Here is a 26,856-nt window from a genome sequence, read left to right on the forward strand (position 1 = left end):
TTCCGCCGTTTATCCTGTTTTGCTTCGCCTCAATACCAGTCATCAGGCTAATAAGTTGCGTCCTCTAGCGTTATCAAAATATACTAAAATCTCTCAATGGATTTGTAAACGAATTTGCTTACATACGTTTTTCTCGCTTTCCCCAAGAGTTAAGAACACACTGTTAATTTAGTTATATTAGTAACAACGCAAGTGATGCAATCTCGTGGGGGAGGGGTCCCCGTAACAAACTAGGGAAACGCACAGAGTCCGAGCTAGTATCAATAAATACCTTTATTATTTTTAAAATAACATTCTTGCCTATCCATAAGTAATGTTGCTATAGAAACATATGTTTAGATACTCCCAGGAGGCAACTTATGTGTAGTTTTATACTAAATTAGAACAATCGATTCGGAGAAGATAAACTAATTTGAAAGGTATGATTTGAGATTAAGGAGGTTATTATAAGCTATTTTAAAAGAAAGCGATACTTGATCTTTCACGTTAACACGAAATAAATGAATTAGCTATATATAGCTAATTAGCTATAAATGAAATAGTTAAAACGGACGCTGGAGCAGCCTAAAGGTTGATTGGTATGATCTGGCATCAAACAAAACAAATTTTTTAAACACTGTTTCCCGGACAGTAGAATGGTACGGCACTGGATGTTAAAAGTAGCCTTGGTACCTCGAGGAAAGGCGCTGCGTGTTATAGTGTTGATCATTCTGCAGTTAAATCTAACTTCGTCTCTTGGAACTTGGATGTAAGTAAAATTTCTTAATTACTAAAAGAAAAAAAATAATTAACTGATTAAGAAAATTGTATGCTTAATAAAGTTATTATTGTAACAATGAAAAAACTTTACGATAGATCTGAGGGTCCCATGTTCGCGTATCATTGACTTGAAAAAATATCGTACTCCGCATTTTGAGACCGTGGCTTCGTGCTAAAAGTGGCACTTAAACCCCACTTTTCGATTAGATTAGCTAAAACAATATACGAAACACGCAGACAGACACCTTCTGCAATATAAAACAAATTATTTTTGTTTTAGTTTGTTTGTTTGTTATTTGTTTTTTTGCAATAAAAGATTCTTAACTTAAGTATACAGGCCAGCGTATTCTGAAACCGAGTATAGGGACCAAAATATTCTAAACTACATCTCAGCAAATTTCGGTCTGAAGAGGTTAAACCAGACACTATTATAAGAATAGTAAATTTCACTTTTGTCATTACGCATAGTTCTCAATTAAAAATGTTATTTATGCTAGAACGTGTTCCCTGAAGAATAATTTTCAGTTATTTTAGTCTTAAATACTTTATTAAATGTAGCACCTTCGTATAAAGTGTTTGTTATGGTCTATTAAGTCTAGTAGCACTGTCTGAAGTTGTTTAGTTAATTCTCCATGGAACAACTATCGGAAATTAGGGATTTCTTGCTTTATTGACTTGTGTCTGTCAAATATATATATGAAAACACACTGTGATAATTCATGAAAAAGGCTTGTCATGATCATGTTGGTGGGTAAAATAAATAAATACAAAGTGCGCGCTGTATACCACATAAGCCTCTTTTTGAATCCAATGTTGTATACCGCATAAGTCTCTCTTTGAATCCCATGTTGTATACCACATAAGCCTCTCTTTGAATCACATGTTTCACGTGCCTTCACTGCGTATGAGGTAATATAATGACAGAACAGCAATACGCACAATTATAAACAAATAAACATTAAACTTTGTGGCAATCTAATGTCTAAAAAAATGAAATTATAAAATGTATACCCTAACCATAAAATTTGTTCATAATTTGCTAAACTCACGTTTTTAATTCAAATATAGTAAAATACGTAAGGTCTAAATAAAAAAGAAAGCATTTAATAAATTATGTTATATAATGATATTTGTATCTGTTTCTTTAAAAAGTTAAGCCTAAAATTTGTGAAAAATGACATCTAAGTTAAAGATTCTTTTCATGTTGATTTTAATTTGTACATTTCGTATTTAAATGTAAAAATAGCATTTTAGGTTTATCCTTTGTTTCCCACAAGTCACTACCCAAGATTAACTTAGGGATTTATTTCCTGTTAAACTTTAATGAGGCCTAAGCCGCCTAAGTCAGGGTTTTACAGTCTAAAATTAAAATGATTATTAACTTCAGGTGTTTTATATCTTGTTAAACTGAAGTGAAGCCTAATTTCAGGTTTTTTATTTCATGTTAATTGAAATGAGGCATAAGTTCAGGTGTTTTATTTCATCTTAAACTAAAGTGAGGCCAAACTTCAGGTGTTTTACTTCATGTTAGACTAAAGTGAGACCAAACTTCAGGTGTTTCATTTTATGTTAAACTAAAGTGAAGCCTAACTTCAGGCGTTTTATTTCATGTTAAACTGAAGTGAGGCATAACTCCAAATTTCATTTCCTGTGAAAATAAAGCTGGAACTACTTTCAGATGTTTTATTTTCAAACGAGGACTAACTCTAAGTATATTAGACTCTAGAACAGAAAGAAATTAGAGTAAAATGTTGACAACTTTCTTCTAATTAATAAAGAGAAATCCATCCCTTGGATACGATGTTCCCAAAGACCGCTCTTCTGCGAAGTTCGCCTGTCTGTAGTGGTAGTTTGTACCTGACAGTATTTATTTAAATTAATATAATACCTGTCTATTCAGTAAAATGAAGGCAGTTTTAGTTTTGCAGTCTTCGTGAGGTCATGGAAATCAGGCAATTTCGTATTCTTGTTCTCTTGTTTGGCTAGTCTCATCGAAAGTGTTCGTGACAGAATTTTTAAGAATGCATGACTAGGCACTGTTTACAGTTGCTTTAAAAGTTCAATTTTTGTTGTTTTCGCTGTTCACTGAAGTTTTGAATACTGAAAAAAAGGACGCGGTTTAAATTATTCGCTGGAAATGAGGGCGTGGCAGGTAATACAACTCTCAGTAGCCTCGCATAAATATATAGAATTATAATGTGATTATTCCAACCTGTGCAGTTCAGGTTACTCCATAGGTTAATAACCGTTAAGGTACAATGTAGGCTTCTAACCACGGCTTACATCTTCTAAATTTGCTTGAAAAATCAGTCTCATAAATAACGATATAAAGACTTCCGGTCTGTATAATCACGATATACCCACACATCTTTAGTCTATTCACAATATACAAAACTTCAGAGTATAAATTAACCAAATACAGACCTAGAGTTTCTAAAATAATAACATACAAATTTTCAGCCAATAAACTCACAATGTATTGATGATCTACAGTGAATGTAATCATGATGTAGAAATCTTATATCTATGAAAGTAACGACATTTAAACATTCATTCTATGTAATCACCAAATAAATTTTTTTTGGCTATAAAATAACTGTGTGAGAGTTCCCATTTGTATAATTACTTTGTATAGATCCCCAGTCTATAAAATTATGAAGACAATACCTCCTGTGCATATGTATAATTGCAATGTACATTCTGCCGTGTATAAAATAACGATTTCCAATCGAAACAGTTACAATAGTGTTTTCAGTTTTTATAGCAAATTTATTAATTTAATTTGGATAGGACTGCTGTGAAACACTGTTTAATGATGCAATTGTTTCTCATAATTTTCTTGGTAAAGCATCTTTTTTAGTAACTAATCATGTTCTTTAGGAGGTTAAGTTTTAATAACATTAGTTTGCATGAGCCAGCTATATTATTCAGGGAGATGAGGTTTAGTAACACTACCTTGCACGAGTCAGCTGTGTCTTTAAATATGGTAACTTAATTACAGTGGTTGCGGTTAATAACAGAATATATTGGTTATAATGTAATGATATTAGTAAGTATAATAATGTGATGATATTAATGTAATAATGTAATGATTTTAGTTAAAGTATAATAATGTGATGATTTTAGATAAAGTATAATAATGTGATGGTATTAGATTAGTGTATATAATGTGATGGTATTAGTTAGTGTAATAATGTTGATGTTATTAGTGTAATAATGTGATGGTGTTAGTTAGTGTAATAATGTAATATTAGTTTGTGTAATAGTGTAATGATATTAGTTAAAGTGTAATAATATGATCATATTGTGTGTGTGATATACAGATTAAGGTGTAATAACGTGTTTTTGTTCCTAGTGTAATATTATGCTGACATTGATTGTAGTAATAATGTGACTTAACCACTTACAGTAAGAAATATATGCAAAGGACAGTCACGTCTAGTTAAGTTTATGAATTCTCTTGTTTGTTCAATGCAGAAAAACAAATTTAATTGCAAATATCTCAGACGTAAGAAGAAAACAACGGTTTAATGGCATACAAAAAATACCTATAAATTAGATTGTTTCCAGTCTTAAATTACAAAGTACAATAAAACGTATGCTCCTTAATTTACTGTATATTGATATTTGACAAACAAACTCAAGAAAAAATTGAAACGATCTTCAAGACTATTCTTTAGTTTCATTTCATCATCATCACGATGCAGAAACATGCAAAGTATAAAAAACTGTTCTAAATCGCAAGGTGTTTTTTAAATGTTAAAAAAAATTAATTATTGAGTCAATCTTATATTTATTTTAAGGTTAGGGGCAATTTATTTTTTAAATATTTATTGTATACTATCTAAGGTTGATCTCTTTCAACCTGTGTGTTAAGTAAAATTTACACCAGTGTGTGAACCTTAAAATTAGTTGTAATATAAACTCTTGTGCCTCATAAGTGGTGGCATAGCGGTATGTAGGTTTGGTTTGTTTCGAATTTCGCGCAAAGCTACTCAAGGGCTATCTGCGCTAACCGTCCCTAATTTAGCAATGTAAGACTAGGGGGAAGGCAACTAGTCATCACCAACCACCGCCAACTCTTAGGCTGCTCTTTTACCAACGAATAGTGGGATTGACCGTACCATTATAATGTCCCCACGTCTGAAAGGACGAGTATGTTTGGTGTGATGGAGATTCGAACCCGGAGGTAAGTAGGAAGGCTTATAACACTAAAACTGGGTTTCGATACTTGTGATAGGCACAAGTAGAGATATCCCGTGGTGTAATTTCGTACTAAACTACAAATACATTTTCGCAAACATGGTAAATTAATTTTATAAATGATAATTTTAGTATATTATTAATGATTTAGTTTAATTTGTTATCAGTAACATTGTTTAGAATAGTGGGAAAAAAACGGACTTTTGTTTGATTTTTCTCATGGAATATAATTCTACCAATATATAGGTAAAATTCTTGAAGAAAAAGGTCGAGCCAGGTAGGATTTAGTAATTTTCAGCTTAACGATATGGACGACCCAATTTTCAAACTTGAATCTATTTTACAGCAGTGGAAAAGAACTGAATGCCATTATTTTTTATTATTGTTATTCCCTTCGGCTAAACAGGTGTTTCATAAATGTCCAAACTGAATATTGTTATAGAACAAAGGCGACCTCTTCAAAGTTGATTTAGTATATCATTTAAAAATTCATGGGGTACACTGTTTGGTTTATTTCATGTTTTACGTAAACTTTCCAACCAGTTAAAAAAGGTCAGAAAAATAAATCTGTTCACTTTACAAATACATTTTACTTCTACTGTACTTTTGATCTAAATTAACTTATAGATTTAAAATACTTCCCAATAATTTTCGTAATTTATAATGGATAGAAATATAACTATGATCCTTTATCCTTTCTACTGCACCTAATTTTACAGAGGATCCTGTTAGAGGGCATGTTTGACATAAAATTGTAATTTTCATCAATTTTTATATATAAATATCTGACCCAGCATGGCCAGGTGGGTTAAGGCGTTCGAATTGTTATCTGAGGGTCGTGGATTCGAATCCTCGTCGCACCAAATATGCTTGTCCTTTCAGCCGTGGGTGCGTTATAATGTAACGGTCAATCCCACTATTTGTTGGTAAAAGAGTAGTCCAAGAGTTGGTGGTGGGTGGTGATGACTAGCTGCCTTCTCTCTATTCTTACACTGCTAAATTAGGGACGGCTAGCGCAGATAGCCCTCGTGTAGCTTTGCGCGAAATTCCAAAACAAATAATGTAAATATTTACTTACCCGTGGCGTGGTGTGGTTTTATTATAGCAAAGCCACATCGGGCTTTGTCCACAAAGGGAAATCAAACCCCCTGATTTTAGCGTTGTAAATCCGTAGACTTACCGCTGTCCCCTGGATTTGAATGCATTAATTATGTAAAAGAAGAACTATGTTTAACGGCGTAGTATAACCTAAGTGTTTATGCGATAAATCTCGGGAATTAAACTCAGCCCAGTGAATAATAAAGTATTGTGGATCTGAGAATCCTTGGTTTGACTCACGCTCTACAAATTTAGGGTATTTAGTGAGATACCATTATTAGCCATAATAAAACTAATTCACAAACTCTTCCAAACAGAAGTTTTAACCACCCTACACAATCTTGCTGCGTACATATCTTATTCTGAACAGTAGGGATAACTGTACCGTAAAACATTTAGTTTGTTTGTTTTGGAATTTCGCACAAAGCTACTCGAGGGCTATCTGTGCTAGCCGTCCCTCATTTAGCAGTATAAAGCTAGAGGGAAGGCAGTTAGTCATCACCACCCACCGCCAACTCTTGGGCTTCTCTTTTACCAACGAATAGTGGGATTGACCGCACATTATAACGCCCCCACGGCTGGGAGGGCGAGCATGTTTGACGCGACTCGGGCGCGAACCCGCGACCCTCAGATTACGAAGCGCACGCCTTAACGCGCTAGGCCATGCCAGGCCCAAAACAGTTAGTGTGATACACGAGGTTAACTGTATTGTAAAACATTTAGTATAATACATAGGGTTAACTGTACTGTAAAATATTTAATATGACACATGGGGTTAGCTGTATTGTAGAACATCTAGTGTGATACATGAGGTTACCATGCATACTGTGTAAGCCATACTTCGTAAATGCTTTAACTTCAACATCTTCACTTTATATTTCTTACCAGGATAGAATTATAAAAACTAAGTGCGTTTAGGGCGTGGTGCAGCCTGGATTTCATCTGTAGGGTGACAACACCTTAATTTAACACCTATCTCTATGTGAAACACAAGTGACGTTAAGACACTGAGTGTACATCAACTGCGCTATCTACTAACATTTATTTTTTTACGATTTTAAAAAACGAAATATTCATTATTTAACATGGTTAGTGTGTTTATTAACTACATGAACTGAACCTTGGAATTATGTCAACTTGCTAGTTTTTGTTATAACAAAAGAATGAAATGATAATCATTTGACATGGTGCTTATGTGTTAAAACACCTTTACTTAGTGCCTGTTGATAAGAACGCCATATCAATGGTTACGATTTTTAAATTTATCACTTATTTTATATTCATTAATGTAGGACGTAACATTAATTAAATGGCTTTAAGATCTGTGTAATTTTTATTTGAAACAAAAATTTTATTACTTTAAAAGGCCTCACTTTCATACTAAATCTTACCCGACAGCCTGGAGCAGGTTTTGGATACAGTGACCGGTGTGGAACTCGCCCGAGGAAAAGTTGTTTTAAACATTTTGTTTGTTTGTTATTTTCTTAGTTTCTCGCAAAGCTACACAAGGGTCATCTGCGCAAGCCGTCCCTAATTTAGTTGTGTAAGACTAGAGGGAAGACAGCTAGTCATCACCACTTACCGCCATGTCTTGTGTTACTCTTTTACCAACGAATAGTGAGATTGACCGTCAAATTATAACGTTCCCTCGGCTGAAAGGGCGAGCATATTTGTTGCGAGGGGGAATCGAACACGCGACCCTCGGATTACGAGTCGAGCGCCTTAACCATCTGGCCAGAAGGAATAGACTTAAATTCATACTCAAAATAAACGTTTTATTGTAATTTAGTTGTTTTCATGATATACAGTATAGTCGTAGACACTGCTAGAAAGAAATACGACACTTAAACGGTACGTCAAAACTCAACCTACGCTTGTTGCTTCCACCAGGTAGTAAATGAATTATGCCATATCTGGTTGAATAAGCCACGTCCTGCTCTCAAGAAATAAAACACGAACGTAATACTTGATTCTTATGAATATTTCTGGCAGTGACTGAATTAGTTCAAAACAGAGATGTTATTTTCCTGAATTTGTTTTCATTTTTGACAAAGTGATGTAGAGATAAATAAATACCGTAAATATATCATGAATGTTATGCATGATGTTATAATCATCATATTCGCTTTTAACAACGTCATTCAATGATGCTTTTAATTTGATAGTAATATTAGAATCATTAGCAGAAACGCCACCATACGGGAGGCTGTTTGTGTTAGTAATTATTAACAATAGTGTTCATACCTCTCTTTAATAAAGGCCCGTCATGGTCAGGTGGTTGAGGCACTCGACTCGTAGTCTGACGGTCGCAAGTTCGAATTCCCGTCACACCAAATATACTCGACCTTTCAGCCGTGGGGGCTTTATAATGTGACGGTCAATCCCACTATTCATTGGTAAAAGGGTAGCCCAAGAGTTGACGGTGGATGGTAATGACTAGCTACCTTCCTTATGGTCTTACAATGCTGAATTAGGGACGACTAGCGCAGATAGCCCTCGCGTGGCTTTGCGCGAAATTCAGGCCAAACTTCTTTAATCAATTAAGGAAAAGTGAACATTTTCATTAGAAAAAAGGATTTTTCTGGAAGGCACTTCATGGAAAAGGTGTTTAGGCTGTGCTCATATAAACTGTATTGTTTTTATATATTAAAAGTGGTACTCTTTATTGAAGCAATAACGGTTTTATAACAGGCCTCTCAGGAGCCCATGATGGACATTTTTGTTGAAAAAAGAACCTACTCAATCTATATTCTCTTAATTTGAGCTGAAATTTTTGTACATCTTTATTGGATAAAAAGAATGCATTGGTTGGACCTTTTATCGTTGAGGCTGTGAAACATTATCAGAAATAGTAAGGTTACTGACATCCGTCAGCTTAAAGAACTGTTTTGAACCACTTTGATAAATATTGTGCAGTAAACTATTACAATGCTATGTCTGAAGCTGCTTTCAAAGTGTTTATGCCTACTTATCCTACTGCTGACTAACGTGATGTTTCGACGTTCCTCACTGAATTGCAGGTGAAATCGTTTGCATCTGAATTAAAAGTTAAACATAAAAAGGTAATAGAAGAAGCATAAAGGTTGACAACTGCTTAATTAATAATGCTGAGAATATGTCTTTATTGATATATATTAATTTACTTCCACCTGGTAGACCTTACTATAATCTAGTATGGAGACTTGAGAATGCTGTATTGTCTAGAATGCTTGTCTAGAAAAGATACGTACAAAACCACCCTCTTTGGAAATTTCCGGAATGAGCTTACTTTTAATATTCAACAAACGTTAGTGTAAAAACACCTCTTAGATCTTGAGGGACATGTTGAAAACTATATTTAGAAATCACATCAATAAAGATGTAATCAAGCCCTCACATACAGTCCTAGTAAAAGTCGTTTTATTGTTATCAGAACACTTTTATGTATACTTATGTTCTGTGTTATAAAAAATATGGTTGTTGCACATACCGTAGTTATTTTTCTGTCTGAATCTTGAATGCCCAAATTGCGAACATTTTATGGATTTTTGTTTGTGGTGTGAATCAACAGATGGCGCTAAATTACAGTTATTACTTCACACACACACACAAGCTACGTCCGCTGTAGTAAGGCAATATCAGCCTCTAATAATGTCGGTCAATGATATACCTTTAATTTGATATCTAATATTAGCCTCTAAATGTATTCAATAAAGATCTCTGTTTATTTAGAAAATGAAACCATTCTACTATTAATCCAGAATTCGACCTTTCATTCGATGTGGCTCTATGTGGTAGGCTGGAGTTGGAAAGTCGACAACGTTTTTATCAGAAACTGACATGTTGCCCGCCTTCAGACCTCACAATCGGAGCGGAATGTGTTCCACAGTAGATATACAATAGTCACGCATGCTCATACGAACGTTTTCGTAACGTGCGTTTAACTTCGAGTGAGGTCTGCTTCAGGTTCATTGGATTCTACAATATAAAGAAAGTTTTCCTTATAAAAATTGTCTATTTACGTGAAATTCTAATTCGTTTGTTACATTTATTAAATGTAATCACAATTATTCAAGAGTTAAAAATGAAAAATAGCTGTAATTCTTTTGTCCTAGAGTTTCAAATATTTATTCACCACTCACTCGATTAAAATCGTGTTCTAGTAACAACTACTGGATCAGTTTTCGACATTTAAGGATATCTTATGGGTCAGCTCCTGACCTCCGAATATATCTGTTAGGTCAATTAACAGCGTACAGTAGAATCTGCTGGATCACTTTCCATATTGTAAAATCATTTCCTGAACTAGTGTCCGTTTTACAGCGATATCTATACTGGATCACTGTTCAGTTTCCAGTGATATCTACCACTGTACCGTAGAGCCAATGCATGAGATTATACGTAAACAACCATAACTAAAGTGAGCTGTACTAATACGAAGTAAAACATAAGTATATCTCCGAATACGGGTTTAAAATATTTAATCACTAAACCAACGGATACAACCACATGTTATTAGTGTTGTAATTCCCCTGTGTATTGGCTTAGGTGGATGAAGGTGTGGAAAGAACTATTTGTTCTAATTGATGCTCTGAAACAAAACCACAATTTAAAGTATAATGTCTTATTAGTACTAATTTAGCATGAGCTCAAGTAAGTCAATTACAATTTATCTCTTTACATATTACTTAAGTCGATCCTTTTTATTATGTTTTCCAGGAGCCTGGGCATGCAGGGTGTCCACATGTTAAGAAGACCACAGGCGTACCTACTAGGAACGTTGCCGCTGTGCACACAGTATACGGGACTGTCTCGCGGTCAGACAAAATTGTGCTATCTCTACCGAGACCATATTCCACACGTGGCCAAGGGAGCCCACCTGGGAATCAGGGAGTGTCAGTTTCAGTTCCAGAACCGCCGTTGGAACTGTTCCACCGTTGATGACTCCAATGTGTTTGGGCCCATTTTGGATATAGGTGATGGTCAATAATGGATACTACATATAAGAATATATTCTCACGTTTAAATTAATTCATTTTCGATTCGAAAGTTGTCAGTAGCGTTAACTGAGACTTAAAGATTTCACATCGTAAAGAAGCAAGAGCTTCTTTAGCTTTATATATCTATCTATGATGTTACTGCGATCGTGTTACGGTGTCTGTCATGTGACAGTTTTACTTGATGTCTACCCAGTGTGTCACTACAGTCGTATTACTGTGTCTGTCACATAAGAGTTTTACTTGATGTCTACCCAGTTTATCACTACGGTCGTGTTACTCTGTCTGTTAGGTAACAGTTTTACTTGATGTCTATCCAGTGTGTCACTACAGTTGTGTTACTCTGTCTGTTAGGTAACAGTTTTACTTGATGTCTACCCAGTGTGTCACTACAGTCGTGTTACTCTGTCTGTTAGGTAACAGTTTTACTTGATGTCTACCCAGTGTGTCACTACGGTCGTGTTACTGTGTCTGTAATGTAACAGTTTTACATTAGTGCTAGTCTTTAGTGTCACGGTGCTAGATACATAACATTAAGTAACCACTAACTGTGACTAAATTTACACACATAGATACACTTCAGTCTTCCAACAAATCGGTTTCATCGATATTACTACGTAACATTTGTTCACCTGTTTATACTCTTCGATTAATCACGTCATGGTTATCACCACGGTTAGGACACCATGACGTCACTGAAATTTCTTTTTCCTTCCAGCTCACCGTTAAAGAAGGATTTTTTTTTTCTTTGTGTGTTTTTGGAATTTCGCACAAAGCTACTCGAGGGCTATCTGTGCTAGCCGTCCCTAATTTAGCAGTGTAAGACTAGAGGGAAGGCAGCTAGTCATCACCACCCACCGCCAACTCTTGGGCTACTCTTTTACCAACGAATAGTGGGATTGACCGTCACATTATAACGTCCCCACGGCTGAAAGGGCGAGCATGTTTGGCGCGACCGGGATGCGAACCCGCGACCCTCAGATTACGAGTCGCACGCCTTAACACGCTTGGCCATGCCGGGCCCGTTAAAGAAGGAAGGTCAGCGAGTGTTCGGTGTTTATGAATTATAATTTCATATTGTATTTTTGGGTTAGGGTCTCGGATATAGAGTTCTAAGGCTACCACTGAAGCCTGCAAGATAGCCTTAGAACTCTATATTGTATTTTGTCTATCCCTTCAGTATCTATTGTGTTGAAAGTGATTGTACCCGTGGGTAGTTCAACATTAAGTCTTGTTTATAGCTCACCAATTATTCTGCTACTTAACGTTGTTTGTTGGTTTTTTTTGCACACACAGCCAGCAGAGAGTCAGCCTTCACTTTCGCCATCTCCTCAGCTGGACTGGTCCACGTGATTTCAAGATCCTGTCGTGACGGCCGTCTCTCAAGTTGCGGCTGCGGCCGGGCTCTCAGGCCCAAGACGCTGCGCCGCCACTGGATCTGGGGAGGTTGCAGTGACAGTATAGAGTACGGCTATCGCTTTACTCAAGCATTTGTTGACATTCGAGAGAGAGAAAACAAATTAACGATTGGATCTATTGAGCAAGGAAGAAAACTGATGAACCTTCACAATAACGAAGCTGGAAGAAGGGTAATTTGAATAGGATAAAGTCAGACATGTTGTAGGGAATGTTTGTCCTCTCACAAAATACATGTGAAAACGTTAGAGTTTTCACTTCCGTAATCTGCGTTTCATTGATATAAAAACTATAATTAATTATCCAAATTTAGCATTCGTTCTAAAAATAATAAAAAAGTTTTTCCGTTTATGATTTTCATAAAATTCATTGTTGAAAAATCAAATTTTGTTATATATACCCGTGTTTAATAGTTTGAATTGAAGACTGAGAAACGTAGGTTCTATAGAACATGTGGCGGAGTATGTTTCTATGGATAATTACTGCTGTTTTTATTAATATGCAACCAGAAAATGAAAGTTTTATGTTTCGTCTACTAAGTTTTATTTCTGGTGTTCTTTAACACCGAAGTAATAAGAAATATCTTATTTAACTTCATATGAACGACCGACAAACATAAAGGTTTTTCTGAACTGCCTACTCATTTATTATCTCCTTTTGTGTACATCAGTTAGAACGAGACAACTGTTATAAAACAATTTGACTGCTATCTGAATGATTATTTACGCGTTGTCATGTTTATATTATCAATGGATCAACTGATGCGAAGTTATCACTGACAGTCCACCGATTAATCAGATTCGTAGGCATGAGATATAAAACTGTTCTTATCACGACTCAGCCACCAGTTATTCTTACATGGTTCGAGTGAGGCTCAAGACAGAATCTTTGGCCTTTCTGACGTCTTTTAATGGAGACTTGAATAATGTGAGTTCTCTAAACTTAAAGACAGACGTTGAATTAAGATCCTTCTTTTTAGATGATCTGGTAAAAACAGTTTGTATACAGACCGTAAATTAAGATCCTTCTTTTTTTGATGATCTAGTGAAAACAAGTTGTATACAGACATAACTAAACTTGTCTATCTAACTATTATTTATGTTGTATAGGCTTCACTGTAACTAACCCTGTCCACTTACGTATTCTTTACCTTGTACTAAGTTCACAGTAGTTAACCCTGTTTATTTGTGTATGCCGTCATTATTCAAAACACAAATTAGTTTACCACACTAGAAAATAGTTTTTCGTTGTTTCGTAGAAGAATGTGAGACACGTTTCTGTTTGAAACCATCGACATTAGATTCGTTTTTGTTGTTTCCGGATTTAACTAGTACAGTAAAGGTTTCTTTTATTGCGAAGTCAGGAGCTCTCACCTTCTAAAAAAGAACTTATTTTTTTGTCCTTACTATGCTCGTCTATTATATTTATTGTTCTTTATTTTATAATTAGCAAGTACAATGGTTACATGTCTTGCAGTATCTAGAATTAACTAGAAATCTTCATATTGTAACTAAAAACGATAAATTTTTTGAACTAATTAAGAACACTCGAAGTCTTTAGGAACCAAAATAATTTTTAACATTTACCACTTGTAACAAAAAAAGCACTAACACTTGTCGTAACGCAGTAAATAACTGGACTAATCTGTATCACGTTTTTTATTATTCAATCAATTACTCAATAAATTGTGCCAATTTCTTTGCCTTTCACGTAACTAAATTGAAGATTAGAGTAGTTCATAACGAGGTTTTGCGCGTATTAAAATGAATATGATAAAGACATCTGGCTACATTAAGTTAATAGTAAAAGCTAAACGTTTGAGATTCCTATTTAATCTTTCTTAGCCTAAAAATAGACGACAATCATTTATACATCACTGAATAGGTGTACGATTGGTTAAGAGATAGTACACTCGTTACAAACCATTTCGAAAACTAGTTCGCTTCAACGTGAGAAAGTTCTGATCCAAGGATAACATGACCGATATCCAGAAACTTAGAGATCTTATCTGAGGCACAAAGTACACGAACTGTTGGTTAGTTCTGTTTTAATATTAGACTTAACTGAGAATACGCATAGTGCAATATAACGGATAACAAGTATTTTTAGTGTATCTTAAGCGAATCCAATATAAATATGATGTTAAAAGCGAGAAGATGGGTTGGTTAGTTGGTTTGGCGTTTCATGGAGTTGACTGTAGCGGTAGTGACGTTCTGTGTTTCTGTGTATAGTTCTACAGGTACATACAGAGTTGACTGTAGCGGTAGTGACGTCCTGTGTTTCTGTGTGTTGCTGTACAGGTATATATAGAGTTGACTGTAGCGGTAGTGACGTTCTGTGTTTCTGTGTGTAGCTCTACACGTACATACAGAGTTGACTGTAGCGGTAGTGACGTTCTGTGTTTCTGTGTGTAGCTCTACACGTACATACAGAGTTGACTGTAGCGGTAGTGACGTCCTGTGTTTCTGTGTGTTGCTGTACAGGTATATATAGAGTTGACTGTAGCGGTAGTGACGTTCTGTGTTTCTGTGTGTAGCTCTACACGTACATACAGAGTTGACTGTAGCGGTAGTGACGTTCTGTGTTTCTGTGTGTAGCTCTACACGTACATACAGAGTTGACTGTAGCGGTAGTGACGTTCTGTGTTTCTGTGTGTAGCTCTACACGTACATACAGAGTTGACTGTAGCGGTAGTGACGTTCTGTGTTTCTGTGTGTAGCTCTACACGTACATACAGAGTGGACTGTAGCGGTAGTGACGTTCTGTGTTTCTGTGTGTTGCTGTACAGGTATATATAGAGTTGACTGTAGCGGTAGTGACGTCCTGTGTTTCTGTGTGTTGCTGTACACGTACATACAGAGTTGACTGTAGCGGTAGTGACGTTCTGTGTTTCTGTGTGTAGCTCTACACGTACATACAGAGTTGACTGTAGCGGTAGTGACGTCCTGTGTTTCTGTGTGTTGCTGTACAGGTATATATAGAGTTGACTGTAGCGGTAGTGACGTTCTGTGTTTCTGTGTGTTGCTGTACAGGTATATATAGAGTTGACTGTAGCGGTAGTGACGTTCTGTGTTTCTGTGTGTAGCTCTACACGTACATACAGAGTTGACTGTAGCGGTAGTGACGTTCTGTGTTTCTGTGTGTAGCTCTACACGTACATACAGAGTTGACTGTAGCGGTAGTGACGTCCTGTGTTTCTGTGTGTTGCTGTACAGGTATATATAGAGTTGACTGTAGCGGTAGTGACGTCCTGTGTTTCTGTGTGTTGCTGTACAGGTATATATAGAGTTGACTGTAGCGGTAGTGACGTCCTGTGTTTCTGTGTGTTGCTGTACAGGTACATACAGAGTTGACTGTAGCGGTAGTGACGTCCTGTGTTTCTGTGTGTAGCTCTACACGTACATACAGAGTTGACTGTAGCGGTAGTGACGTCCTGTGTTTCTGTGTGTTGCTGTACAGGTATATATAGAGTTGACTGTAGCGGTAGTGACGTTCTGTGTTTCTGTGTGTTGCTGTACAGGTATATATAGAGTTGACTGTAGCGGTAGTGACGTCCTGTGTTTCTGTTTGTTGCTGTACAGGTATATATAGAGTTGACTGTAGCGGTAGTGACGTCTGTTTCTGTATTGTTCTACAGGTACATAGAGAGTGGACTGTAGCGGTAGTGACGTCCTGTGTTTCTGTGTGTTGCTCTACAGGTATATATAGAGTTGACTGTAGCGGTAGTGACGTCCTGTTTCTGTGTGTTGCTGTACAGGTATATATAGAGTTGACTGTAGCGGTAGTGACGTCCTGTGTTTCTGTATAGTTCTACAGGTACATAGAGAGTGGACTGTAGCGGTAGTGACGTCCTGTGTTTCTGTGTGTAGCTCTACAGGTATATATAGAGTTGACTGTAGCGATAGTGACGTCCTGTGTTTCTGTGTGTTGCTCTACAGGTACATACAGAGTGGACTGTAGCGGTAGTGACGTCCTGTGTTTCTGTGTGTAGCTCTACAGGTATATATAGAGTTGACTGTAGCGATAGTGACGTCCTGTGTTTCTGTGTGTTGCTCTACAGGTACATACAGAGTGGACTGTAGCGGTAGTGACGTCCTGTGTTTCCGTGCATAGTTCTAAGGTACATACAGAGTTGACTGTAGCGATAGTGACGTCCTGTGTTTCTGTGTGTTGCTCTACAGGTACATACAGAGTTGACTGTAGCGATAGTGACGTCCTGTGTTTCTGTGTGTTGCTCTACAGGTACATACAGAGTTGACTGTAGCGATAGTGACGTCCTGTGTTTCTGTGTGTTGCTCTACAGGCACATATAGAGTTGACTGTAGCGGTAGTGACGTCCTGTGTTTCCGTGCATAGTTCTAAGGTACATACAGAGTGGACTGTAGCGGTAGTGGCGTCCTGTTTCTGTGTGTAGCTCTACAGGTATTTATACTGTGTGGACTGTAATGGCGGTGTAGTAGTAACAGTAGCTTATTAGGTTACTTGAAACATTGAGCTGGTAGCATGTTTTGTTTTTTGCACTGTTGTTTGTGTCATTTGGTCTTTTGTTGAAACTTTCTTACATGTCGCTAAAACTAAAAAAACTAAACTAGCGTGGCAGGGGTTCAGTTTAGAGAGAGAGAAATCAGAAGAGTTCTCTCCCCAACTGGGGTGTTCAGGAACTTTGTAGTTCCTCTTCGTCCCCTTACATGAGAAATGTTTTAAAATATCCGTGGGATTTTTACTTTATTTTTAACATTTCAAAAAATGGAGTTGTGTATTTGTGAGTGAGAGGAAGGACGGGAGCACTGGACGAAAGCAGCGAAAGTGAAGTGAGCCAGACCTTGGCTCGAGGATGGAGTACCCTGGCGGCTGGCGAATTGGTTTTTAAAATTTACTGTATTTGATTAGATACCCTTGACTGGGTAAACGGCCCTTTTCAGAATGAGGCTGGGACCTACAGGTCCGATGCCAGAGATTTTGCTGTGGGGGGAAACGGGAGTACCCCGAGAAAACCCACTTTCACGGCCTGGGCGCCGAATAATCTACCCAGACCGTGCCCGGAAGTAGCTGGGGAAAAAAAAAAAAAAAAAAAAAACAAAAAAAACTGATGAACTATGTTGGTGGTATACTTGGAAACTGTTAGCTGCAGTCTTGTAGATCGGGTGGTAACTTCATCATGAACTTGTTTCCACACTTGAAGCCCATTGGTGCAAGTGAGAAACGTGGTCTTGGTGGCGGAACTACTGGCTGTTCTTCGGCGAGTTGTTCTTCGCTGGTCTGTGATGCTTTGTTTCTTCTCGAGATTTTGGTTTGAGTTTTCTGCGTGGAGGTAGATTGTTTTTCAGTTTGTGCTGTCGCGTCGATGGTTATCTTCGTAATGGTTTGAGTCTGGCTGGTTGTTGAATTCTGTGGAACTAGGATTGAAGTCTGGCAGGAACTGTCCTTTTTCTTTCTTGAACTACTGGAACTTGGCGTGTTGCTAACAATGGATGTTGTCGTCTTCTGAGTCGGGTTGACTGAATCCGTCTTCATGTTTCTTCTAATACGGTCTGGACTCGGCGGTATTTTGGTATTTTCATGTTGGAAGTCGCTGCAGTGTTGTAGGTCTTTATAATATCCTGGTGAATTGTGGAGGTCGGATTGTGATTAGTTTACTTCTGGTTCTGATTGATGGAAAGACTGCATGTATTTTTAACCATTGGTAGCCATACATTGCTTACCTCAAATCCCGACTCTCTATTTCGTGAAATTTGATTGTGTTAATTTAAAATGACTAATTTTCTTTTCTTCCAAAATATGTGTGTCTATGGTTCTAGTTTTATTCCAATTGATATGTGTTGTTCTGCTATGGCAGGAATTTTGTATTTTCATGAGACTTGTACTGTCTTTGTGTTCTCTTATTCTTGTTTCTCTAATGTATGCTTCGTTCCAGGGACATCGATTTTCATAGACGACGTTTTTGTGTTTGATTTTCACCAGAATGGATCTTATTGTCTTGTAAGATTTTTACCAGCCATTTATGTTGGTCGTCTTGGTTGTGTGTTTTGAGTTTTTCACTGAAATATTGCGTGTACATAGCAGTAGTAATGTTTTATCATCTCTTATTTCTCTTGTGGTCTTTTTTAAGAGAATTTTTGATGAAGGTAGAAATGTAACCGTTCTGTGTTTGTGGATTCTCATCACAAATATTTCCTGCATTGAACTGTGGCGTATTTTACCAATGTTGAATGATAGAACTGGAAGTGTAGATATCCGTCAGTGTGGGTGGGTTTTCTATATGTAGTTGTGGTAATTTATATATGGTCTCTCCTGATTAGTATGTCCAGAATCTGTAGGTTATGTTCCTTTGTTATGAAGATGAAGGCCATGAGGTCAGATAACAAACGTGTCTGTAGGAACTTAGTTTTATATTTGTGTGTGTGTGTGTAGATGAGAGATCTCTTTCCTGAGTCTTTCATGAAAGTGTCTGCTAAGACTGAAAATAATGGTAATCCCATGGCTAGATCGCCCGTTTGTTAGTAGAATTTATAATTCCTTATTGTATTTAAAGTATGTTAACTGCAGGCAAATAGTCATTAGTTCCATAATGGCGTCTGTCTTCATTCAATTGTGCGTAGTGAAGAATTTTCACTCACCAGTTGTTGTCTGGTGGTATTGAAGGTTGGAACATTTATAAATAGGTCTGTGACATCAAAAGTAACAAGAATATCTTGTAGTCTGATTGAGTTGTTCTATGAAATCTTTCAAGCCATAAACATGAAACTCAGTGTATCTCGTAGTAAAAATAGGATAGGTACCAAGAAGGTAGCTAGGTGAGTTTATAGTACGATAGGCCTTAAAGGTATGTTAGGTTTGTGTATTTTATATAGCCTGTAGAACTGAGGGGGAAACTGTTGCTAGTTTTTAAATATATTCTCGTTGATTAAGTTTTTTTTTTTTTAGTTTGCTTAGTATTCTATTGATAAGTCTCTCAGTATTTTCTTTAGGAATACTCTTGACAGTAATTTAATTCTAAATCCGCGATTAATGAGTTTTATAGATGTTTGTGTTACATTTTCTTAGGGAAACAGAAATATCACAGTTAATATATTTCACGGGGTGTTCATAACACCTTTCTATCTCAGTTAACGTGTTTCATGTTTGACATATTTTCTATCACAGTTAACGGGTTTCACGTTCAGCACTTTTTCTATCATAGTTAACTTAGTTCGTGAGACATTTGTGAAAATTTCTATTACAGTTACGTGTTTCATAAGGTGTTTGTAGCAGCATATCACAGTTAACATTTTTGATGTGGTGTTTATGACAGTGATGTCGAGAAAAACCACTTGTAGAGAAATATATATGCAAAAACGGCTCGTTTCGGTTAAGAAAATATTTTACATAGAAGAGCGAACAACGTTTCGACCTTCTTCGGTCATCGTCAGGTTCACAAAGAAACAAAGAGGTAACTGACCGGAAGCTGACCACATGTTTGGAAGGGGTTGTGTAACTGAGGATCGGAATGTAGAGGGCGGTGTTAGATGTTTGAATATATATAATTTTATTTTATTATATTTAATATAGGTATAAAGGCGTTCCTTTATATTGGTTTATTTTGGGTTTAAGTTGTTGTATAAGTAAGGCTTCTTTAATTTTGCGTTTGTTTATGTTTGTTTCTTTATTTAGTATTTGAGTGTTTTCTATGGTTATGTTGTGTTTATTTTACTTGCAGTGTTCGAAAACGTGTGAAGGTGACTTTTTATGTTCTTTGAATCTGGTTTCCATTTTTCTACTTGTTTCTCCAATACAAAAGTCGTGGCAGTTATCACATTGTATTTTATAAGTAATGTTGGTGTGGTGTTTGTCAGTGTAGTTTTTACACAGTATAGACCTCAGTTTTGTGCCTGGTTTTTGAATAAATTTGGTATTAACTGGAATGTCATATTTTGTTACTAGTTTTTGCCAAATGCTGGTTATTTGTCCGCTGATGTTGGGAATATATGGTATGCAGAAGTATATGGTTTCGAGATATTTTGATTCGTGAGATATATTTACTTTTGTTGGTTGATTTTTCTTTCTCTCTAGGTGTGTGTGTATAATGTTTTCTACGGTTTGTGGAGGAAACTTATTGATGTTGATGAAGTATTGTTTTATTTTGTCTAATTCATCGTTAATTTTATCTGGTGAGCATAGTTTTATGGCTGTGTTTATTTGGTTTCTTAGTATATTGAGTTTTTGTTTTGTTTCATGTCCCAAGGAATGTATAGTCCAGTATGGGTGATTTTTCGGTGGATTTCTGTTTTGAATTGTGTGTCGGTTCTTGTAATTTTGAGGTAAGAAATGATACTTGATTGCTTTCTTCCTGTTCACGTGTGAAGTTAATGTTGGGATGTATAGAGTTAATGTGATTGAAAAAATTAAGTGTTTGTTCTGTAGATCTGAATCCCGCAACCGTGTCATCTACATATCTGTACCAGTATAGTGGTGGATGTAATGCTGTGTTAATTGCTTGTGTTTCAACTTGTGTCATAAAAATATTGGCTAGAACTGGTGATACTGGGTTGCCCATGCTTAAGCCATTTGTTTGTCTTTATCGTGGTGAATTCTAGGAGGGTTGCTAATTGGTTGCTGGGAATGTCTATAGTTGGGTTAGGGTCTCGGATATAGAGTTCTAATGCTATCTTGCAGGCTTGAGTGGTTGGAACTTCTGTAAAGAGGGATATAACATCGAAACTGGCCATTAAGGATTTATGATTAAGTTGATTTAGATTACTCTTGAAATAAGGAGAGTATTTGATGAATGAGCTGGCTGATGTTACATATTTGGAGAATGCCCATGCTATGTATTTATCAAGATTGTAATTAAACGATTCATATGTGGACATTATTGGTCGTAATGGACAATCTGGTTTATGAGGTTTGGGGATGCCGTATATTTGTGGTGTGCGTGAGTCGGTTTTCCGTAGGCAGGAATAAAGTGTTTGTAAAATTGTGTTGGCTTTTTTCATTTTTAGTAGTAATTTGTTTAGTTGCGTCTCGTGTGTCTTTGTTGGATTTGTGTGTATTAGTTTAAATTTGTTCTTGTCTGATAGGATGTTCTTCAGTTTTTGGATGTATTCATTCGTGTTCATTATGATTATAGCGTTACCTTTATCTGCATTTAGAATTTTTATGTTTTTGTCTTGTTTTAGGTTTTTAATGGAATTAATGTCTCTATTTGTAAGGTTGTTTTTTAGCTTTCTGTTTTGTGAAATTATGTTGATGGTTTTGTGAGAAAATTCTTTGAAAAAATCGTTTAAGATGTTGTTTTTAGGTGTTTCTCGAAAATATAAATTTTTAACTTTACCTGGGAAGTTTGGCTGTTGGATGTCAATAAAATTATCTAAGTTGTCTTATTTCTGTTGGTTGTTTTCTTGTTTTTGTTTTCTGTAGAAAGTATCACAAGTCTCCTGGCTAGATCTTCTAAACATGTTTTGATTTCTATGGTTGGAATGTACCTAGGTGCTATTGCGAAATTGAGTCCTTTGTTAAGTAGATGTATGTCGTCTGTGTTTAATTTTCGGTCGGATCTATTAATTATGAGCTTAGTCAACGGTTTGTTGTATTGGTGTCTTTTCTGTTGTTTGCATCTTAGTTTTTCTATATGTGTATATAGTGGATCTCTTTTTGCAATGTAGGTCAACAGACTGAAATAATATTTTATAAGTGCTGAAATCCAACCACATATTTACAGTTTCAATAAAAAAATTACTAACACATATTTAGTTTAACCACGAGTTTAATTAAGTTTATGTCGTAATTAATGCTTTTGTGTGTGTGTGAAAAATTAAGAGTAGAGAAATGCCTCTCTTTCCCCTTCCTGCGTACGCCTGCTAAATACATTTTCAAATCGGGCAAAAGTCTGTAAGAATGGTTTAGAGTGAAAGGTCATCCTAAGTAAGGTGTATGTAATTGAACATTTTCAAAGTAAAATTTTGAAACTTATTGCTCCGATATAAATCTGAGGGTGGCAGGTTCGAACCCCCGTCCCTCCCTCCAAAAGAATACTCGCCTTTCAGCTGGTGGCGGGTAGTGATGACTAGTTGCCTTCCCTCTATTCTTTCGCTGCAAAATTAGGGACGGCTAGCACAGGCAGACTTCACGTAGCTTTAACAGTACCCTGATAACAATGTATAAAGCGATCAACATAGACCTGGTAATAAAGTGCAATTATTGAAATTAGTTCAGGATAAAACAAATTCCGTCGATTTTCTATCAACTCATTTTGGATAGCAGAATACTTGCATCAGTTTGGATTACCATGTGCATCAAAAAAAAAAAAAAGATTGCCGTTTAACGTAACAGCAGTCCGGCATGGCCAGGTGGTTAAGGCACTCGACTCGTAATCTGAGGGTCGCAGCTTCGAATCCTCGTCGTACCAAACATGCTCGCCCCTTTCAGCTGTGGGGGCATTATAATGTGGCGATCAATCCCACTAAACCGACTCACGCACACCACAAATATACGGCATCCCCAAACCTCATAAACCAGATTGTCCATTACGACCAATAATGTCCACATATGAATCGTTTAATTACAATCTTGGTAAATACGTAGCATGGGCATTCTCCAAATATGTAACATCAGCCAGCTCATTCATCAAAGACTCTTTTAATTTCAAGTATAATCTAAATCAATTTAATCATAAAGCCTTAATGGCCAGTTTCGATGTTATATCCCTCTTTACAGAAGTTCCAACCACTCAAGCCTGCAAGATAGCATTAGAACTCTATATCCGAGACCCTAACCCAACTATAGACATTCCCAGCAACCAATTAGCAACCCTCCTAGAATTCACCACGATAAAGACAAACTTCATGTTCAACAACCACAACTATATACAAACAAATGGCTTAAGCATGGGCAACCCAGTATCACCAGTTCTAGCCAATATTTTTATGGCACAAGTTGAAACACAAGCAATTAACACAGCATTACATCCACCACTATACTGGTACAGATATGTAGATGACACGGTTGCGGGATTCAGATCTACAGAACACACACTTAATTTTTTCAATCACATTAACTCTATACATCCCAACATTAACTTCACATGTGAACAGGAAGAAAGCAATCAAATATCATTTCTTAACCTCAAAATTACAAGAACCGACACACAATTCAAAACAGAAATCCACCGAAAAATCACCCATACTGGACTATACATTTCTTGGGACATGAAACAAAACAAACACTCAACATACTAAGAAACCAAATAAACACAGCCATAAAACTATGCTCACCAGATAAAATTAACGATGAATTGGACAAAATAAAATAATACTTCATCAACATCAATAAGTTTCCTCCACAAACCGTAGAAAACATTATACACACACACCTAGAGAGAAAGAAAAATCAACCAACAAAAGTAAATACATCTCACGAATCAAAAAATCACGAAACCATATACTGCTGCATACCATATATTCCCGACATCAGCGGACAAATAACCAGCATTTGGCAAAAACTAGTAACAAAATATGACATTCCAGTTAATACCAAATGTATTCAAAAACCAGGCACAAAACTGAGGTCTATACTGTGTAAAAACTACACTGACAAACACTACACCAACAATTCTTATAAAATACAATGTGATAACTGCCACGACTTTTGTATTGGAGAAACAAGTAGAAAAATGGAAACCAGATTCAAAGAACATAAAAAGTCACCTTAACACGTTTTCGAACACTGCAAGTCAAATAAACACAACTTAACCATAGAAAACACTCAAATACTAAATAAAGGAACAAACATGAACAAACGCAAAATTAAAGAAGCCTTACTTATACAACAACTTAAACCCAAAATATACCAATATGAAGGAACGCCTTTATACCTATATTAAATATAATAAAATAAAATTATATATATTCAAACATGTAACACCGCCCTCTACATTCCGATCCTCAGTTACACAACCCCTTCCGAACATGTGGTCAGCTTCCGGTCAGTTACCTCTTTGTTTCTTTGTGAACCTGACGATGACCGAAAAGGTCGAAACGTTGTTCGCTCTTCTATGTAAAATATTTTCTCAACCCAAACGAGCCGTTTTGGCATATAGGTGTTTATGACACCTCTTCCCATTACAGCCAATATGTGAGTTAAGTCGTTGATTTCATTTTATCATTGGGGTCTAATACGGGTTAATGATGACAAATAAAAATCGTTAATTTTATACTTTTTCCGTGACAAAAACTAAGCGTTTGAAGTCAGCGTATTTACGAAATTTTCAAATATTTCAGTGTCATTATGTAGAGAGGATAATCATTTAATGGTTCTGCCGAGCGATTTAACAAGAGATATAATAAACAGAGGTCGCTCTAATGTTACAGACATTTAAAAACTTTAGTTGAGTCTAGAATCTTTCCTACGTGTTGCATTATGTTTTTGTTTTCTTTCGATGATTTATTTACATCACGAAATTAAATAAGTTAATTCTTTGAAGCAGACTGTCGTCGTTTTATGATTGGTGTGTTTTTAACCATAAAAGTTTTATATACACTTTTGTAATTCTTTCAAATTCGTACAGGCAGTCATTAGAAATACTAAAATCATGTGCAAGTGTCACGGAGTTTCCGGTTCCTGTTCACTGATCACGTGCTGGCAAGAGCTGGCGAATTTCCGTGAAGTCGGAGATGACTTGAAAGATAAATACGACGGTGCTACTGAGGTGATGATAAATCTACGAGGAAAGTTACAGGTTCGACATTCCCAGTACAACGTCCCCACAGCAGAGGATCTGGTTTATTTAGAGGAGTCGCCCGACTATTGCGTTGATGATGAAAATACGGGCTCCTTAGGTACTTACAGTCGCCAGTGTAATCGAACAGCTCCGGGCACTGATGGGTGCAACCACATGTGCTGTGGTAGAGGGTATAATACCAAAACAGTGATACTGAAAGAAAGGTGCGAGTGTAAGTTTTACTGGTGTTGTTACGTGAAATGTAAAACATGCGCGAAAACTGTAGATCAGCACACATGCAAATAGCATCACTTCTGGACTTAAACAGTACGTTTTAAAACACGGAGTAAGGTCTTACCCTAAGTCACCAAGTTTACAAATAGTATCACTTCTGTACTTTAATACTACGTTTCAAAACGAAAGTAAGGCTTTACCATAACGTAAATTTTACATAAATCTAAACTGTATCACATTTATTTTTCTAAATTAGTAAACTTGTTAACGTGTTGATTAAGATTTATTAGTTGTTATTTTACAGTGGTAAATGAGATTTATCAGGTCCTGACGTCACGTGATTTTAAACAATTAACATAATAAAAGAATGTGTACATCGCGCTGAGACAGTTATATTTGGAAACAGTGCATTGGGTTGTAAATTTTATCACGCCAAAACAGTTTTAAAGGCGAGAGAAACAAGCCGCTGATAAAATTAAACCTCTAAATTTTCAGCGGGACTCTGACAAATAACCACAATATTCATTGTGAATAACAGAAAATAAAATATCAAACTATCATGTGGCGGCATTTTACCGTTGAAGATCAAACTTGCACATGAAACACGAATAAAACGTTCAACAAAAAGAGTTGTATTTTGTGTACAGATTTATGTCTTGTTTGTTTGGAAGTAAGTACAAAGCTACACAGTGGGCTATCCGTACTCGGTTCACCACGGGTATCGAAACCCCTTTTATAGCGTTGTAAGTCCGCAGACATACCGCTGTGCCACTGGGGGACTTGTGTATAAAACAATCACTTGTATATAATGAACAAAGTATCCAATCATAATAGGTTTGGTAACACTTTCTTCTAAATTCAACTTTAATCCTATATACAGGTACAGAAAATAAAGGTATTTTACTAGAATGTACTACTTAAAAGACATAATACACACTTTTTGTTTCTTCTATAATGCCACGTCTTCTCAGCTTGTATTGCAGTATTGCGTCAGTATTTCCATAACACAATTTTTGTTTCTCCTAATGTAATTATAGTTAGTTTGGAGTGGCTAGTTCACCTAAAGAAGCAAACTGTTTAACAAAGGGGTTTTGGATTCATGTGATACTAAAGTAGTCTGTTTATCAAAGGGGTTTTGAATTTAGTTTGACACTAAATTAATCTGTTTAACAAAGGGTTTTGGATTCAGTATGATACTAAAGTAGACTATTTAACAAAGGGGTTTTGGATACATGTGATACTAAAGTAGACTATTTAACAAAGGGGTTTTGGATACATGTGATACTAAAGTATTCTGTTTAACAAAGTCGTTTTGGATTTAGTTTGATACTAAAGTAGACTGTTTAAGCGTTTTGAATTCATGTGATACTAAAATAGTCTGTTTAACAAAAGGGTTTTGGATTCATGCAATACTAATGTAAATTGTTTAAAAAAGGGGTTTTGGATTCAGTTTGATACTAAATTAATCTGTTTAAC

At 36.2% G+C, this 26,856-nt stretch overlaps 1 protein-coding gene across 1 annotated transcript; it reads left to right on the forward strand.

The window, feature by feature from the left end:
* On the forward strand, positions 1–26,564 carry LOC143244097 (protein Wnt-5a-like). Its single transcript, XM_076488166.1, has 4 exons — positions 1–748; positions 10,759–11,015; positions 12,333–12,625; positions 24,994–26,564. The coding sequence occupies exons 1-4, from the start codon at positions 636–638 to the stop codon at positions 25,450–25,452; spliced, it is 1,122 nt and encodes a 373-aa protein (XP_076344281.1). The 5' UTR covers positions 1–635; the 3' UTR covers positions 25,453–26,564.
* The last annotated feature ends 292 nt before the right edge of the window (positions 26,565–26,856 follow it).

The sequence above is a fragment of the Tachypleus tridentatus genome, chromosome 2 (genome assembly GCF_004210375.1).
Source record: "Tachypleus tridentatus isolate NWPU-2018 chromosome 2, ASM421037v1, whole genome shotgun sequence".
Classification (NCBI taxonomy): domain Eukaryota; kingdom Metazoa; phylum Arthropoda; class Merostomata; order Xiphosura; family Limulidae; genus Tachypleus; species Tachypleus tridentatus.